Source organism: Bidens hawaiensis, unplaced genomic scaffold (genome assembly GCF_021521415.1).
Source record: "Bidens hawaiensis isolate Kalapana, Puna unplaced genomic scaffold, B.hawaiensis_p1.1 tig00014339_1, whole genome shotgun sequence".
In the NCBI taxonomy this organism is placed as follows: domain Eukaryota; kingdom Viridiplantae; phylum Streptophyta; class Magnoliopsida; order Asterales; family Asteraceae; genus Bidens; species Bidens hawaiensis.
In genome coordinates, this window is record NW_027492237.1 from 236,316 (window position 1) to 254,586 (window position 18,271).

At 35.1% G+C, this 18,271-nt stretch overlaps 1 protein-coding gene across 1 annotated transcript; it reads left to right on the forward strand.

Moving 5' to 3' along the window:
- Positions 1 to 9,349: 9,349 nt before the first annotated feature.
- On the forward strand, positions 9,350 to 13,944 carry LOC143546432 (putative GPI-anchored protein At1g61900). The gene is made up of 8 exons (XM_077038101.1): positions 9,350 to 9,531; positions 10,181 to 10,357; positions 11,389 to 11,961; positions 12,400 to 12,645; positions 12,755 to 12,769; positions 12,869 to 13,009; positions 13,548 to 13,592; positions 13,688 to 13,944. Exons 1-8 carry the CDS (start codon positions 9,468 to 9,470, stop codon positions 13,756 to 13,758), a joined length of 1,332 nt encoding a protein of 443 aa, XP_076894216.1. The 5' UTR covers positions 9,350 to 9,467; the 3' UTR covers positions 13,759 to 13,944.
- Positions 13,945 to 18,271: the final 4,327 nt, after the last annotated feature.

The following is an 18,271-nucleotide window of genomic DNA, read 5'->3' on the forward strand; positions in this document are numbered from 1 at the left end:
GCTCTTTCTTGACTGTCTTGGGAGAGATCAAATGATCGATATCGTCAAGCGAAAACTTAGCAGCCGGCTTGTTGGCAAATTTCGGCATGTCTATGACACATAACAAAACAGATAAGTTTTCATTTACAAAATTCATATATTTATCCTTATGACTATACTTACTTGACATGTTACTCTGAGGTTAGGTGTCTGACTGTTCAACTTCTGAATCAGTATCAGGGATCCTGATCTTGAAACTCCGGACTGTTGGGCTCAATGCAAGGAATGCGTCTACTCTCTCTTTGGTTCCTAGAAGCTTGGCAAGATGCGCAAAGTTCTCAACTTCACAATAGAAAGAAGCAAATCAGTATTTCGATCTAAATCAACAAACAATTGAAAAATTCAGAAATCCTACCCCGCCTAATCCACTTAGTCGGAAGGGTATTTCCGTTTGGGATAGAGTCGCGCATGACAAAGAAAAACTGATTCTTCCAGTGAGAATCGTTTTGTGTGACTTTGTCGAGCGGAATCGGTTGGTGAGGTTTGGATTTAAGCAGGTAACGAGTGGAGCCATGAGTGTACAGAGAATATAAGGATAATTCAAAAAGACCAAACTCGAGATCGTGGCGGCTATTATTTCTTCAAGAGTCCATAAAGCTCGCCATATCATCGACATAGCCTGGATGTAGCTAATGGCCGTAAGGGTAAAGAATCTATGGGTGAACTCCGGGAATGGATATGCATAACCGAGCAGGAAGGGACAGGATGGAAAACACACCCATAACTTTGAGGATATTTCACTCAGGGTCGAGGAATCATAAGGTCTAAACAAGGTATTTGGGAAGAAAGAAGGGTGCTATTTGGTCAATCTCAATGTCTGTGAATTTGCAAATTTCCGATGAAAGGTTTTGAAGTAGGCCGTGGCTTTTCATATCATCGGCCATTTGGTTAGACGAAGTGAAAAACATCTATCGATAGATATCAGAATAGGAAAGAAAGAGAGGGAGATAAAGGATTACCTGGATTAGGATGGATGGAAGATGAGAAGATTCCGGAATGGGGCAAATAAGAAGGGAGTTTATTATTTACTTTTAGTCCCTATGTTGGTTAATTAATTTTATCTAACCCCTGTTTATGTCCTTTCGTATCATCAATTTGACAGTTATTTTGAATTTTGAATGCGACTTGACGGCTGTAAAATTATCGACAACCGCCAAATTGGGGGTAATTATTGAGCCTCTAATAATGAACTGCTGAGAATACATTATCCTTGATGAAGAGGCTGGATCTGTTATCCTTCTGAAGAACTGCGGAGCTGCGGCAGGATCAAGGATCCTCGATAGTTGGTATTATTAACAATTTTTCTCGTATGTAGGTTGTTGATTAACAAGTGCAACAGCTCCACGACCTAGTCTATCAACTATTTCGCTACCAGGCTTCTTAATGCACGTGGTCAAAAGGCACGAGGGAAGTGAGTGGAAAGGTGGCGGATTAGTAGGAAATGTTAGTTAGTTGTTAATTTTATTTTCTTTATATACTGAGATATGATCAATACTAGGTCTGACAGTAACACACACACTCATTAGCTCACATTCATATACACAAGCTGATAGCTCTCTGTAATCACACGCACACATAGCCATTTTTGTATTCATTGATCATATATTTCACCCATTGTAACCCTTTCTTGATATTAATAAATTGGTGATAGACAAGTTGTCATCATTCGGGGTTTTTTCCTTTAATCTGATTAAGATTAAAGGGTTTTCCCTCGCAACAAATCGCAGTGTTCATCTCCATTTTGTTCTTATATTTATCATTATCGCTATAGCACTATACCTCACAATTACGGATTTGGATACATTATTCTCAGCTGATTTTTGTCCAAAACACACACGTACAAGCAAGTCCGTTATTACGTTCCGGACCATAATAACCCACTTGTCCATTCGTGTTCATCAAGAGAATCGTCAGTATATATATTATTTAATATTAGCTTATTCCCAGAGCAAATCGAGCCTAAGGTTATATTAAGGTATCCTAAGGGATATCCTAATTCTTTATAACCAATGGCTCTGATACCAACTTCTTTATAACCAGTTCTTGCTGATGCTTATTTGTTAATATATACTAGCGTCTATGTACAGCGATTCACTTCACTCCTAACACCGAGCAAATAAGCAAATCATTCCAACTTCGGCTTACCTGAAAAGCATGTTAAAACGGGTCAACTACATCTAGTTGGTGAGTTTCAAGTTTCACGAGTACGAACGAAAAGCAGTAAACGAGTTCATAAAGTTCACGGTTTGTATGTATGTATGTGTATGATGTTTTTATACTAAGCCACAGGTGAAACCGAAACGAGCTATAACACATGGCCACTCCTGCCCATGCACTCCCGTTGGCATTTAACAGCCACTTTGCCCCAAAATATGTACTATGTCTAACACCACATAGCAAAATGTAACAAGTTTAAATGAATATGTGCAACTGGGTTAACATGTTCCGGCATATCCCTCTGGCCCTGTTAGTTGGGTTTGTCAAACCGATAGTACTATCCACATGTCACCGGCACGAAGTTAATCACTTGTGTTTGTGGGGACTTTCAAGTGTTAGTACATAGATTATTCAGATCATCACACGTTTTCAAGTATATAAGTATATGTAAACATGCTTTCCACCCCAAAAGTTCGTAAAACAGTTTAGAAAGTGGGGTCGTGAAACTCACCTTAATGCAGATCAAGCTGATAATACGTATCAGTAACTAAGTAACTAGAGTGTCTTGATTATAGCTTGAATCCTATAACCGGTATAGTATCATTAATATTAGTACAATGTTTAAACTAAATCGGGTTGTATAACTAGTCTGGGTATAGTTGTTAGGCCCAGAACATGACCATAGTCTTAGATTGTGATGGAGTACACTATGAAATCTTCACAACCAGATTTGGCTCAGTTTTAATGTTTTTCGAGCCTAGCAAAGTTGATCGTTTACGCGTTTCGGAAATAGGTAAGATCACATAAACTTGAGTAAACGTACTGATTGATAAAATGATTTGATTTATGAAAGAATTTTAAGGTTTCGGTATCTGGATTTATCGCAAGGTTCGTTTCCGTTTTCTTACGGATTTCATTATACAAAACGCGTACATTCCATCCGAATTGTCCAGAATTCTCGTAAAAAGTTCGTTTTATCAAATTCATCCAAAACTATGATATTTGACCACTTTTGACATTTTGACATACCAGTTAGTTCGTGAAACACAAAACTCCCGGTTTTGTTAAAACGAATATAATTTAAATCTTCAAATATCCATAACTATTTATGAAATTCTATATAAATTATGAGAATTTTTGTAAAAATAAATTAAAATCTTTAAAATTTTATAAAAATATTTTCAAAATTTTTATACTTAATTATCTACTTATAAAAATTCATTTAATGTGTTATAAGTAAGTAATAAATAACCCGTTTATATCAAACGACATCTGAAAATTCTGATAATTTTTCCAAGTGGTCAAAATATCATGACATAGCTCCTACAAAATCTCCAGAATCTAACTCTTTGGCCAAAATGCCTTTTTGCACGTTTTTCGGCTGTTAAAACTCGATTAAAACACAATTGCAAAAACAATACATAGACATCTCCAAATGTATTCAAATATTACCAGTGATCTTACATAACTTTTCAGAGTTCCAAACCAAATTTCATAATTTTTCGTGAAGTTTAAGTATTTTTCCCATATACACGCTAATAAACGGTAATAAATTCGTCAAATATTCTCCGTTTATCGAACAATTACCAAATTTGAACAGGGACTCATTTACATGATCCCCAATGTCCCTGAAAAGTTTCACAACCTAACAACAATCACGTCATAATCTAAGCACAAACATCCCCTAAACGAGTATTACGGTAATACCTTGTCGGTTTTCGGTAGTTTTCAATGTTTTAAATGACTCTCCAGGTCTTGGGTCACAACTCAGTGTGTCTACATATCATATAACACCAAACCAAGCATAAATTATTCATATAACAGCCTTGTTAATTAGGGTTTCGGTTTTGGTTTCAAACTGAATTTTCGAACCGTAAAAACGACATATTCATGTTCTAATCCGTATTTTTGGTCAAAAAACTATATCTTTCTGCTTTGTATATATGTTTAGCATCAAAACATGATTTTATTTTATTTTTATGGTTTTTTAATGGTTAAACATGTTTAAAACTAATCAAGATTTAATTTTTCATGTTTAAACTTTGTTAATCAAGCATGAAATGAATGAAAATTTGAACGTTACCTTTAGGGTTTTGGCTGGATGATGACGAACTCAACTGTTTTTTTTATCTAAGTTGAAGTTTGTGTGAAAATATCCTAGTAACAAGCTTGTTTAACAAACCTTATACAAGGGATCCTACCCCATTTTGCGGCCGGCCCATAGAGGGGGCCCATTGGGCCTCCTTTTGGCCCATTAATGCCTATTTTTCTGTGCCACGCGTAAATCTCGGTCCAAAATTTAATTCGGCTTCGGTTTTTTGCAAGAAAACTAGTTCGAGTGTGAAAAACAACGCGAAAACGAGTGTTTTTCAGCCCATTTTTGTAAAATAAGAAAAACGTACCGACTCGTTGAAAAATTCCAAAATATTTTCACGGATTGCTTAGAACATGTTATATAAGTGTTTTATAAATCTATTTCGGCTTAATGAATGCTACAATGCTAGTTTTGGTGTTAACGAATGCATTTAAACTCATAGCGTATCGATAAACGAAACCATTTTCGTTTAAATGGCTTTAAACGTACTAAGTCCTAAATATCAATATGTTAGCCTTTATAACATATATATAACTCATATATGACCCCTCGGTATATATATACGGGTCATAACTAGTATCAGTCGATTACTTGTTTAATAGCTACGAATTAACCGATTTATCGTGTACTCGCTACATAGTGAATAAGGTATACCTCGTTTTGTCACGAAAGTCACAAAATAGAAAGCAATAGGTTATTTATTGGCACATGCTTTATTGTTGATGTGACTACACCTATATTTGTTAGTCGCACAATACCCTAGAACATTTCTTTCATTTATTTTAATATCTTCTTTATAAATGGAAATCTTTTGAGTGTATCTTGTATTCTTGTTATTGTTCTATATTAACATTTTCCTAATTTAGATCTAAACTTTCTTTGTCGATTACACACGCTTAGTGAGCTGTACCTATTACCATTTTAATATTGTGTTTAGTGAGTGTGATAGATTACGGGACCCAATAAAAATCTTCTTAGAACCAACACCATCAAATGCATCATCACCAAAACTCTCCCTCAACTCCTCTTGATTTGACCTAATCCTGCAAATGGATCATTAATATCTGCATGTTTAAGGCCAATTATCTAATATGGATAATTTTTTAGGATGGGGATTGGGAATAGGTAAACATCTTTATTCTTAGGCGTATTGGATTTAATAATCCTAACTAAATGGTAAAGGCCGGTAATAATCTCATCTAAGTTTATTCCATTGGTGGTCCCAAAATATTTAAAAAAAAATTGGCTCTCAATGGTCCTCGTTAAATGAAACTTACTGGCGTTAAGTTTTTTTCGAATTTCAAACTGATTTATAGGGCTTTTGATCGGATAGATGACACGATTCGATTGATGTAAAACTTAGCTCGAAATAGTGCTCCAAATGGCTTATTTTTTGTTGATTGGAAGTTCAACCCCCGATTTCAAGCACTAACCAAGTCGTTTGGAGTATCGTTTCGAGCTAAGTTTTATATTATTGACTCGTATCCTCATTCCGATCAAAAGCCCATAAACTAGTTTGAAGTTCGGAAAATACTTAACGCCGTTAAGTTTTTTTTTTAAATGGGGGACAACAGACAGCCAATTTTTTTAAAATATGGGACCATCAGTGAGAATAAACTCAGTTGGATTATTATCAGCCAACAACATTTAGTTGAGATTATTAAAATCCAATAAGCCTTATTCTTAGTGTTCAAACATTGAATACTTAAACACTCGTCTAAAGTCCTTTAAGATGGTTTCCATTTGTCAAGTTTTATCTGAATATATCAGTTTCACACCTATATTCACTAACTTTTGTAGGTAAGTCTATAACAATAATCGTCTTGGCCAAACTTAGTTCTTTTATAGTTTGAACATTTTTATTTTGTAACATAGCTCATTTTTCTTCATCTCCACATTTAGTATGTCAACTCTATTCTTTTCACCAATTATAAGCCCGTTAAGATAACGACAACGAAAAATTGTTTCAACACATTTAGGAGAGCACAGTTTGTTACGTACCTCAGTCGACATGCTAGAACCACACATAGCAGGCTGAGCAACCTTCTTCTCATCCTTGTATGCAATCATTTCATCAATATTCTTATCACCAAACGATCTAGTTTTTTAGTAGCTTCCTTCTTGCCATTTACAACTCCAACCTTTCTTTTTCCAACATCAACAACCATACAAGCGTGATTGGTCGCATCCTTGACCTCTTTTATTTCAGCACCCCAGTTTTAAATTTCTCCAAGATAGGTATTTGTAACCACTATCGCTTTTGTAGTAGATTTCTTATCTTTCTCACCTCCTCCAGTAATTAACAAAATCTTTGATATCAGACCAAATTATTTGACCAGATAAGGACACTCGTACTTGAAGTGGCCCAATTCTTGATAATTGTAGCAACTAATCATTGACTTGTCAAATTTTATCACACCACCATTAGTCTTCTTTCTTCCCGTTCGATTCAGAAATTTCTTGGCATGCAAGGTCAATATAGCAAATTGCCAATCTAGAACATGATCCTCCAAATCATCTTCACGCAATTGAATTACTTACTCAGGTCTAACCTTAGTAAATTCACCATATAAGAGTGCATGAAAACTATTTACCATCATACCAGATAATGCCATAACTCGTGTTGTTTTCACCATCAACCACATTCTTTAAGCTCTGACCATCGAAAACTATCAACCCGAATGAACTACTACCAAAAGAATTGACACCGCCAGAACTCACTCCCCTTAGACCATTTCTACTAGAATTACCTCCCGACACAAGCTAAGCAACAGTGTTTTGACTTCGGCCTTCCAAAATCATAACCTTTTTGGTTCATTTTTCTTTTGCTAACATCCATCATGAGAGTGTTAATTAAATCAACAATAATCATTTAATGGTAGTTGGATCTTGCTTTGATCATCATGCATTGAAGGTTCCACTCTTGATGTAAAGAATCAAGAAGGTTTTTTTTTTTTTTTTTTTTTTGACTTGTGAAGCTTGAGCATGAACAACACTATTTTCTTAAAATTGCTTGATACTGAAACAAACCAAGTGGTATGCTTGCCAAGACTTTCACCTTTTCTACTACCAAAAGTGTCAAAATATTTCTAAACCAAATCTTTCTTTCCCTTACAAAACCTTGTATCACCTTCAAACATTTCACACATGGCGTCCCAAAGTGATTGATTAATTGTGTATTCTTTGATCATGCTGCATATTTCGGTATTCAGTGCCATATGTAACACCCTAAATGCTTTGTAATCACATTGAATAAGTTAACAATCATGTTTGGTGATGTTTTGGGATCGTCATTTGGTATAGTTTCAACTTCTTGAACAACCACAGGGCAATGCAACCCTTAGTCATTGAGTTCCATAAGATATAATAATGAATGGTGATAAACAACTTGATTGGACACTTCCAATTTGCAAAGTCATCACCCGGTAGAAGTCACGAAGGTCAAGTGGCGGTTTCAGACTTGATTTGTATTCATTTTGAATTCAAATAGTGTATACTTTCGCAAAAAAATGACTTTTTCGCAGGATAACACAAGAGTTTCATGACAAATTTGTAAAAGATACTTAGAACAATTATTAACTTTAATTAACTGAAGTTTCACAAACATGCAGACGATTCACTTCCCCAACTTTTGCAAAATGTAGCCAAACCAGTTTCGCAAAACCAGTCTCTAACTTTCATAGAAGAATCAAATGTAACAAAGAGAAAGTTTGCAAGAAAAGCAAAACTTTCGTAAGATGAATAGTAAAACTTTCGCAGGAAGAACACAAAAACTTGTTCTCCAAGTTTCAGCCTGAGATTAGTCAAAAAGCCCCAAATTAACGCCAAAATCTAATCTGTAATCCTTAAACATCCAACAAACAATATTTAATCTATAATCCACCAAAAACAACAAAGATATCTGAATCTAATGTAAAACCTCAAAAACCCAAAAACTCCTATAGAATCAAGAATAAAGACAAACACAATGAAATAAGGTCACAAATCATTCATTAATCTCATGCCAAAGTACTATTACAATATGAAACCCTAAACCGACATAGTAATTGTGTAAAAGTGTCAAAAGGTCTAACCAAAATGAAAATAAAAAAGTTTATTTTTAGGAAACCTAGAAAATTTCGCATCTAACTTTCTACGAAACTTCCTGGATTCGCAAATTACATCATAAAAAGTACATATGATAGAGTTCAAGAGTTTCACTAGACATAAATGGAAGATTCCCACAATCCAAAAGCTTGTGTTTGATATCAAGTGCCTACTTTGACCACAAAGTGGTCCGGTGGACTTTTAGTGAGAATACACTCAGATGGGGGTTAGATTTCGAAATCCTAGGTGGTGTGGGTCTGGTGGTCTCATGGTTTTTGCAACTGTACCGATAACATTTTCGAGCGATTTGGTGGTGGTGTAGCGGTAGGGGGAGACTGTAGGAAGGGATGGGAGAGGTGGCTGGCCAACCTACTATTTCTTGATACCATTTGGAAACCCTAGGTGGTGGAAACGGTGGTCAGGTGACCTTTTATTGTTCCTTTTAATGGATGCTATGATGTTTTATCGTTGGTTGTTCAGACATGGGTACAATTGTGTCGGTGCCTTTTTCATCTGTCTATGGTCATGTTCTTTTCAGTTTGTCGCTTGAAATTTCAATCTTAGCTTTGATGACGCTCCGCATTTTGGTGTGCCAACTATATTACAGCCATAACGGAGATCAGAACCTCGAGTAATTTGATTCAAATTTCATTTTTTTTATACATGTAAGCACTATGTTACGAGTTTTTGATTACTAAATTTAGGTTTGATGTTGTTATACTTTAGTAGTTTATTTTTTCTTTTTGTTTACGTTATCAATAGCGTTAAGATTTTCTAAGGTTAACGGGTTTGTTTTCCACTCGTCATGACACGCGCCTTGTATTATTATTATTATTATTATTATTATTATTATTATTATTATTATTATTATTATTATTATTATTATTATTGTTTATAGGTGGGGTCATGACATAAATGCACAGCAACAACTTAATTACTGCCATCTTCCATACACCTTTGCATCTCATTACACCTCCCCACTTCTATATTCCCTAAAAATGCTTCCAAAATTCAACTCTCATTAATTTTGCATTTTCATTTACAACAAAAACAAATTCACATTTTGATTTGAAATAAGAACCCATCAAACATGAGGCAAATCGAACCTCAGAAGCTCAATCTCAAGATTTCTTTATTATTTCTGCTGATTCACTGTAAGTTGTAATAGATTCGCGTATTAATTAATTAGTTACTTTATTAATAATGTTTGCTACTTGATTGGATGCTTTAAGATTTATGGTTAATTGTTCCATTGAAGGAAAACTAATTCTAGGGTTTTGACTTTCTATAGTCAAACTAGTAAGTCTCAACTCCTAGGCTTGTAAACGATCCAACTAAGGGCATGTTCGTGTTCGTTTGTTTAACTTTAACTGAACGCAGACATATAATCGAACAAGTTTTTTTTTAAAAGAAAATGGCCATGTTCGTGTTCGTTTGTTTAATTATATAAACCTAAATGAGCAGTTCACAAACGTAAACAAACTTAAATAAACAAACATAAATGAATGAACAAAAGTTACAAAACATGTGTCCACGTTTGTTCGTTTAGTTAAATGGACACAAATGCTGTTCATGTTCGTTCGTTTATAATAACGGACTTCCTATCGAATAGTTCATGAACATTCGGTTCGTTTATACTTTATCGGCATAGCCTCAACTTCAAAATTCAATAACAATAACTGTTACAAGTTACAAATGTAACAAATCGAAATGCTAGAAAGATCCCAATTATGTATGTCAATTAAGCACAAAAACTACTACAAATGTTGAATTTTTTTAATTGGCACAAGATCATTGTAACAGGTTTCAATGACTCTCATTGCACCTCGCTGCAAAACTCACTTACATTTGACCAAAAAGTGGATAACTTGTTGCCTATGATATCTCCTACTGGAAATCCTCAACCTCTTTATCCTCTTATTGCGCCATCTCCGCTGTCTCCATTTATAATCACACATAGCACCGCCCCAAAGTTATCAGGTTTGTTTCACACACCCTCTTTATTTAATGGTGGCATAACGGGCATATCAGTAGGAGTGTGCATTGGTCAGTTTTGGGCTCAGACCAAATCAAAACCGAAATTTTGCTTTTTTGGTATTGCGTATGGGTTTGCTTATGGGCAGTTTTCGGTTTCACATTTGGACTTAAAATGTTTGGGTTTGAAAACTGGCACAAAATATTAGAAAATTGGGCCTCAAAACAATTTGCCTAAAATGCCTGTTTACCTCTTATTGATGAATTTGAGCTTGAAACTTTCGGCCCAAAATATTGAAATTCGGCAACAAACTTTTGTGAAACGCTTTTTATTGAACCCGGACAAAAGCTTTTGGACTAAAATATTGATATTGGCCTTCAAACAGTCGCTTAATAGGAATAATGATTTCGGGCTTAAACTTTTGGCCCAGAATATTGAGATTAGGCCTCAAACTTTTTGTTTAAAACCTTTGTTAGCACCTTACTAATGAATACGGGCTTGTAACTTTTCGCCCAAAATATTGAAATGGGGCCTCAAATTTTTGTTAACCCCTTATTGGTGAATCCGGGCTTGAAATTTTTGGCCCAAAATATTGAGATTGGGCCTCATACTTTTTGCCTAAAACTTTATTAGCCCCCTATTAATGAATTTGTGCTTGAAACTTTTGGCCCAAAATATTGAAACTGGGCCTCTACCTTTTGTTAACCCCTTATTAATGAATATGGGCTTAGAACTTTTGGCCCAAAATATTGAAATTCGACCTATAACTTTTGATAAACCCCTTATAATTGGATTTGGGCTTGAAACTTTTAGCACAAAACAATGAATTTTGGGTCATAAATCCAATATACGGCTCGGTTTTGGAATGAGATATAACCCAAATCCGAACCAAAAACTGAATCGATGGTTAATAGTATCTACATATTGTAATCAAGTTATGTATGCTTACAGAAACTATGCTATTTCCACAATAATCAAAATTTTCAAATAAAAATAATCAGTTAAAAAAAAATTGTAAGTCTTTTTCTATTTTCAGGCCTTTGTACGCTAGACTTTAACACAACAGATAGCATGATAACAATTACCGCAATCGATTGTTTCACGGTATTCGCACCGTACCTTGCGAACGTTGTATGCTGCCCACAATTCGAAGCAACTCTCACGATCCTCATCGGTCAATCGAGTCAAAAAACCAAAAGACTTTCTCTAAACTCGACTCACGCGAGCCACTGTCTTTCTGACTTTGACCAAATCCTCACGGGTCAAGGTGCAGACAACAGTTTGCAGCACATATGTTCCATTGGCCCGTCAAACCTGACCGAAGCTTCTTGCCAGGTTAAATTTGTTGACCAGTTTGAAAAAACGGTCAACACATCCAAGATTCTGGCTAATTGTGGAAAGATTGATGTCGTTAACGAGTGTTGTCAGGAAACGTGTCTAAATGCTATATCGGAAGCTGCAGAAGATCTTGCTTCAGTTTCTTCTGATGTTTCAACTCGGGTGATTGAAGATTGCAAAAGTATTGTTTTGAGATGGTTAGCAAGTAAACTTGAACCTTTACAAGCCAAAGAAGTCCTTAGAGGTTTAGCTAGTTGCAATCTTAATAAAGGTGAGTCAATCATACTTAATACAATGTTTAAAATTACTTCAAAATATGGAGAATTTCGTATATATACCAAGTTTAAGTGAGTTTTTAGTTTATGACAATTTTACCCCTACAAAGAAGGTGTAGATATTTCATAAAATGATATCAAGGGTAGTCGATGGATTTATTTAGTAAAGAATTATTTTTTATTATGTTATCCCTGTTAAACTTGTGATTAATGTTACCTCGTCACAAGTGGGATATTTGGCTTGTTCACAAATATGAAAAAAAAATCAATTCTTAGACGTATTTAATAGTTAAAAAAATGGGAATTTATCAAATATTTGTTAAGTACAGTAGTGGACAGTGCGGACAATATGTACTGGTATGAATGGCCATCTGTTACCATCATTATTATTTTGCAACTAAATGGCTAAACACAAATTGTTATGTTGATTTCAGCTTGCCCGTTGGTTTTACCAAATGTTCGACCCGTCGCACAAGGTTGTGGAGACGAGATTAGCAACAGGACAACATGTTGTCGTGCAATGGGAAGTTATGTATCTCACTTGCAAAAGCAGAGCTTTTTAACCAATTTGCAAGCGATGAATTGTGCGGCTTCACTTGGGAAGAAGTTACAAAAGGAAAATATTAGCAACGATGTTTATGATCTTTGTCATATAACCCTTCAAGATTTCTCCCTCCAAGGTTTGTGTTTTTATTCCATTTATTTGACATGAACCTTTTCGATAATATTACTCGATGCTCATAGTTTATATAATTTCTTGACATGTTGGAATCTTCAACCCAACCATAGCAAATGGAATGCAAGGTAATTATAGTAATCTCTTTAGCAGTATTTAAAAATAGTATGTTTTAGAAATGTTTGATCACTAGTCAAATATCTAACTTGTTATAATTGATGAAATAGAGTCGGGGTGCCTTCTTCCAAGCTTGCCTTCTGATGCAACGTTTGATCGATCACGGGTGAGCTTCCTTTGTGATCTCAATGATCACATTCCTGCAACTTGGCCTTCGGTTTCACATCCGGCCCCGTCATCTTGCAACAAAAGTACGTTTCTGCCCCCGAAATCACACTTGTTTTCAACTTCAGTGTTGTCATATCCTTGGTTTTAAAAAGCACATGAGTCAAAATTAGGGTCTGTAGGAGGGTGATGTGTGAAAACAATCATAGGGATTAAAAATTATGAATGGTCAAAATTAAGGTTTGTTGCCCATTTGAATTGTTCAACCCGAACACGACCTATATTTTTGTTGGTGTCAAAACCATCAACCCTAACCCGAACACACTTAAAAGCGTGTAACCCAAACATGAGCAGTTTGACCCATTTGTTTAAGCGTGTCAAACGGGTCAGCTGGTGATAATCAACTTGTAGTGTTAATCGAGTTACGAATTGTAAAAAAAATTGGTTAAATGGGTCATTGGGTTGACTTGTTTAACTAAACAGGTTAGAGTCGTTAGACGGGTCAACCCCAACTCAACACGACCAGTACAATTAAACAGGTCAAACCGAACACGATCCATTTTTCTAAACGGGTTCCATATATTTTCATGTGCTGTAATTGTAAATCTCTTTTTGGTCATGCAGCTGTTAAGATTCCTGCACTTCCTGCAGCAACTTCGGGACAAAAAGGTATATTAATTTCTTCAAACTTTTCCTTCTTTTATCATTAAATTTTTTTATTTTTTATTCCTTGCACCTAATGCGTTTGTATTTGTACTAACTAGGTCGATACAACAACGATTTTATGTTTCTTCTTGTTTACACGATCACATTCATTCTTGGAACAATTCCTTAACATTATAGTGGATCAAGATTTCGCTTACTTATAGTTGAAATGAAAGGAACGGCTTTCATGAAATTAGCCCGCCTGTAGAGGCCTGATTAATATTGAGGAATGTGACACTGCGAAGAGTTTTTGGCGGGAAGTTTCGTTTAACGTTGCAAGTGTAGGAAAATGTTGCATGGAAGTTGAGTAGATGGTGAGGGTTTTAAGATATTTTTCAATAGTATTATATTGTGTAATAAGAATTTTGTAAAGAGGGAGTTCAGGTATATATTCTCAAGGCATAGCTTCTACTTTCGTTATAAAACTATCGGAGTTAAGCCGCGTTTGATATGCAGGGATAAGATGGGGAATATAATGAAATATTCCCTGAACCGAGGTGGTAAATGGGTTGGGTCGGGTCGGGACATGGGTTGAAACGAGTCATTGATTGAAACGGGTTTAGGTCAAAATGGGTGAATTAAAAAAAAGATTGTTTTGGTTTGGGTCGAAACAAGTTTTGTTTTTTTATTTTGAACGAGGATAACGGTGGGACATTTAGTGTGTTTAGATTTTTTGTTTATTATTAATAGTTTAAGTTATGTTTTTTTTTTAAATTTTGTTCTGAGAGGTTTCTATTAAGATAAAAAAACCCCTCAAAAAAAATCAATAATAATAATAATATAAATCAAAAGCAAAAAATTACAAAAACTAAAATGTTTATTTTGTTCTCCTCGATCCCATAAAAAAATAAATATAATTAAAAAACCATCGAGAAATCGAACCAAAAGTGAAAAATTGTTAAAAATGAAACAAAAATCCAAAACCGAACCAAGTCAATCGAAATCGAAAAAATCAATTAAAACAAAACTAAAAAAATTGATACCGAACAAAAACGAAACTGAAAAAACAAACAAAAATGAAACAAAAAAAATGATTTCGGAATTGAACAAAAAGAAACCAAAATCCAACCTTTCCCGTGTGAAAACTCGTGTTGGCCTGAAACCTGAACCGAACCCACTCCAATCTGAAACCCGTTTCATGCCAAAACTTGTCTCGTGTGAAAACTCATTTCAATCCGAAACCTGCCACATTTCCTTACGACACCAATCCACATTGACCTATTTCTTTGAATTTGTCGACTCATTTTAACCCAAAAATAACAAGATGAAATTTCAAATGGCCTCGTGTTGACCCATTTAGTTAAAATATTTCACCAAAACCAACCCATTTAATTTTTAAAACAACCCAAATTGACCCATTTAAATGGTTTGGGTCAAGATTGTCATCCCTTGAATGAATCAATGTGATAAAATGAAAAAAATAGTATTTGGTTAATTAATGGAATAAAATCAACCATACCATCAAAACAATTCATGTCCACTCATTTGTTTTCATTTCATTCCTTATTCACTCTACTCTCTAGACAACACCACCTCACAACTGCCACAACCTAAATCCTACCACCACTGCCACCACTATTACTGTCTCCACAACCACCACCACTCGACTACCATCACAGCCGCCACCGCCACCACCACCACCTAAATTCCCCCACCACCACCACCACCACCATCGCCACCGCTTGATCACCCACAACCCGCCTCCACCTCCACCACCTAACTACTACCTGATTGTCGCCACCACCTAACTATTGCCTGACCAACGCCACCACCATCACCATCATTGTTGTGCTACCACCACCATCGTCGTCTCCACCATTGTCACAGCCACCACCGACACCTGACCACAATCACCATCGCCACTACCACCGCGGCTATTGTTTTTATTTTCTGTTAGCTTTTGTTACACCCCAACTTAGGGCTAGAAGTTTGACCAATAGTTGGTACCTGTTTTATAAATATATCAGAGTTTAAGGTTGTAAAGCAAAGGTTGTGATTAAAATATTAATATATTCCTAAAGTCAGGGATTAAACACCCGTTAGTTGTTACAAAAGTGTTTGAAGAAGAAAAACCATAATTTACATTATTTTAATAATAAAACTGTGACTGAGCCATCAGATCGTCTAATGGATATCCATCATCTCCAAACATTCAATCTTGATTACCTGTAAAACATTATATAAAAATATGTCAGCAACGTATGCTGGTGAATACTTTGACACAAAATATTTTAATAATTAATTATCCTCTCGAGATATCGTAGGTCTCCGCCCGACGTGGCTTAGGAAACAATCAAGTTCTAAAAGTTCTATTACAAACTCTAGCTCAACTCGAAACCACTTAGCGAACACCGCAACGTTCGAGATCGTAGCCACTACATATATACACAAGATTATTCCTACTCTAACATCATAGGTCCGGCCCAATGTGGCGGAGGCATAATCAGTGGTGCGGTGTGCCCACCGTATACCCACATATGAAAGGATTCAGACAAACGTATACGATAGACTAAGGGCCAGCGATTACATTTGTTTATAATATACATAATCCCATGTAAGCATTAATGACTCAATTAATAGAGTTTTCAATTTGTAAAGAGTTTAGACGTATGTGTCTCACTGATGTATTCTCCTTGTTATCTCGAACCTATAGTACGAGAATAACATTTTATAAATACTAGATCAATGATCTAGCTTTAGACATTTTGTCTATTTGCATAATCATTACCTTGATAATCATTTCACTTTTATAAAATACTTGGACCTTTACTCTAAGGGATTTCATTATTTAAACACTATGTTTCTTCTTCATGAAGAAACGTATACTAAGTTTCTTCTTTCTTAAGAAACATTATAAAATCTTATAATTTTAAAGAAATAATATTTTATCTATACATTTGTCTTATGAAAACTATATTTCACTTATTATATCATCAAGGTATAGACTATACCCCCGAATAGGGTCTAAGCAATATACAATAAAATAATCGGGCAGAACCCCTACCTTATATGGCTATGTTATAAGAAATGCCTAGGCTTGACACGTGCAACACTTCTACTTGTCGGTGGGTAACGAAGGGAGTAAACAAACAAAGCTTCAAACACTTTCATGCACTTCAAGAAACAAACTCGTCAGAGGTTAGGGATCGTGGCACGCTTATCAAGGTAAAATGTGTGTTTTGAAGTGTGGATGGATGACTGGGACATCACCCATGGCTGCTTATTTATAGGTAAAATTTTTGCTGCTTCGCATCGCGCGAAGGGCATCAAATATGCCAGTTCGCGTCGCGCGAAGGACTACTTAACCGCCATTGAAGTCTTTTGTCCTTCGCGGATCGCAAAGCACCTGTTCGCGTCGCGGGAAGTAGAATTATAGGTCTGTTGTGTCAGCTACTAGGCTTGTCACGTGGTGACACGTGTCCTATGATGTGTTGCCACGTGTCGTACCTGACATGGTTACTTCATGACCATTTTGCGTAGCGCGAAGCAGTTCTTGTTGATTCCTTTGCGTCGCTCGAAGTGACCAATTTCCAGAATTTTTCGTTTTAGTCCCTTGACTTTATTAACTTGTCACTTCTTGATCTTACTTCCATTTTCCAAACATACTAAGGTGGCTCTCAAGTGAAAAGTGCGCCATCAAAGCGCCACATTGTGCCCAAGCCCGTGCCCGTGCACATCGGGTGCTTCGCACCCTCCGGTAAGACCACTAGTGCACGTATGGCATATAAGAATATTACTGTGGAAACTCATCTTCTTATAAAGAGCTTCTAAGTTTTTCTTATTTTCCATGTGGAATTGATTTATCTTTCTTATTTATACTCATGTGAAAGACTTTCATTTTCTTCATTCTTTCCATGTGAAATGGATTCTTTTTTCCCATTTTCTTAATATGTGATGCTTCCAACTTTAATATATATATATATAGGGAGAGGATCATGAGAGAACTAGAGAACTAATAATGAAGTATTTTTAATTTAATTAAAAAAATATTTATAAAATTTTATTTCTTTCATCCTTCTTATATGTTGTTATTCTTCACCACAAAAAATATACAAAAAAAATTAAAAAAAATTAACGTTGTAATGAATATATGCAATACATCGACTTTTTTATAATTAATATCTGCAATACTGTGCATTTTGATATTTGAAATAGTGTTGAATAGCATATATATAGTTGTTTGTATTGTATATTTGCAATAGTGTTATATTATATACAAAAATAAAAAAAATCGATATAGTGCATATGTGCATTAGTGTTGTATTACATATATGCAAGAATATGTTTTGCATACAATTATTAGTGTCGTATTTACATATATTCAATAGTGTGTATTGGATAATGTATTTGTGTTGTATTGTATGCAATAAAACACTATTTTATATATACAATACACATTAATGCACATACGCATTACATCGACGTTTTTTTTAGGAAAAATATCATCCTATTAGAAGGAGGAAAGAAAAAAAATCACAAAATAATTTTTTAAAAATACTTAAAAATAATTCTTTACTAGTTCTCTAGTTCTCTCTAGTTCCCACCCCTATATATATATATATATATATACTAGTTTTTATCCCCCGTATTACGGGGGTTGTTTTATATTGTTTGTTCTAACATTTATTTATTTTTTTAATTTA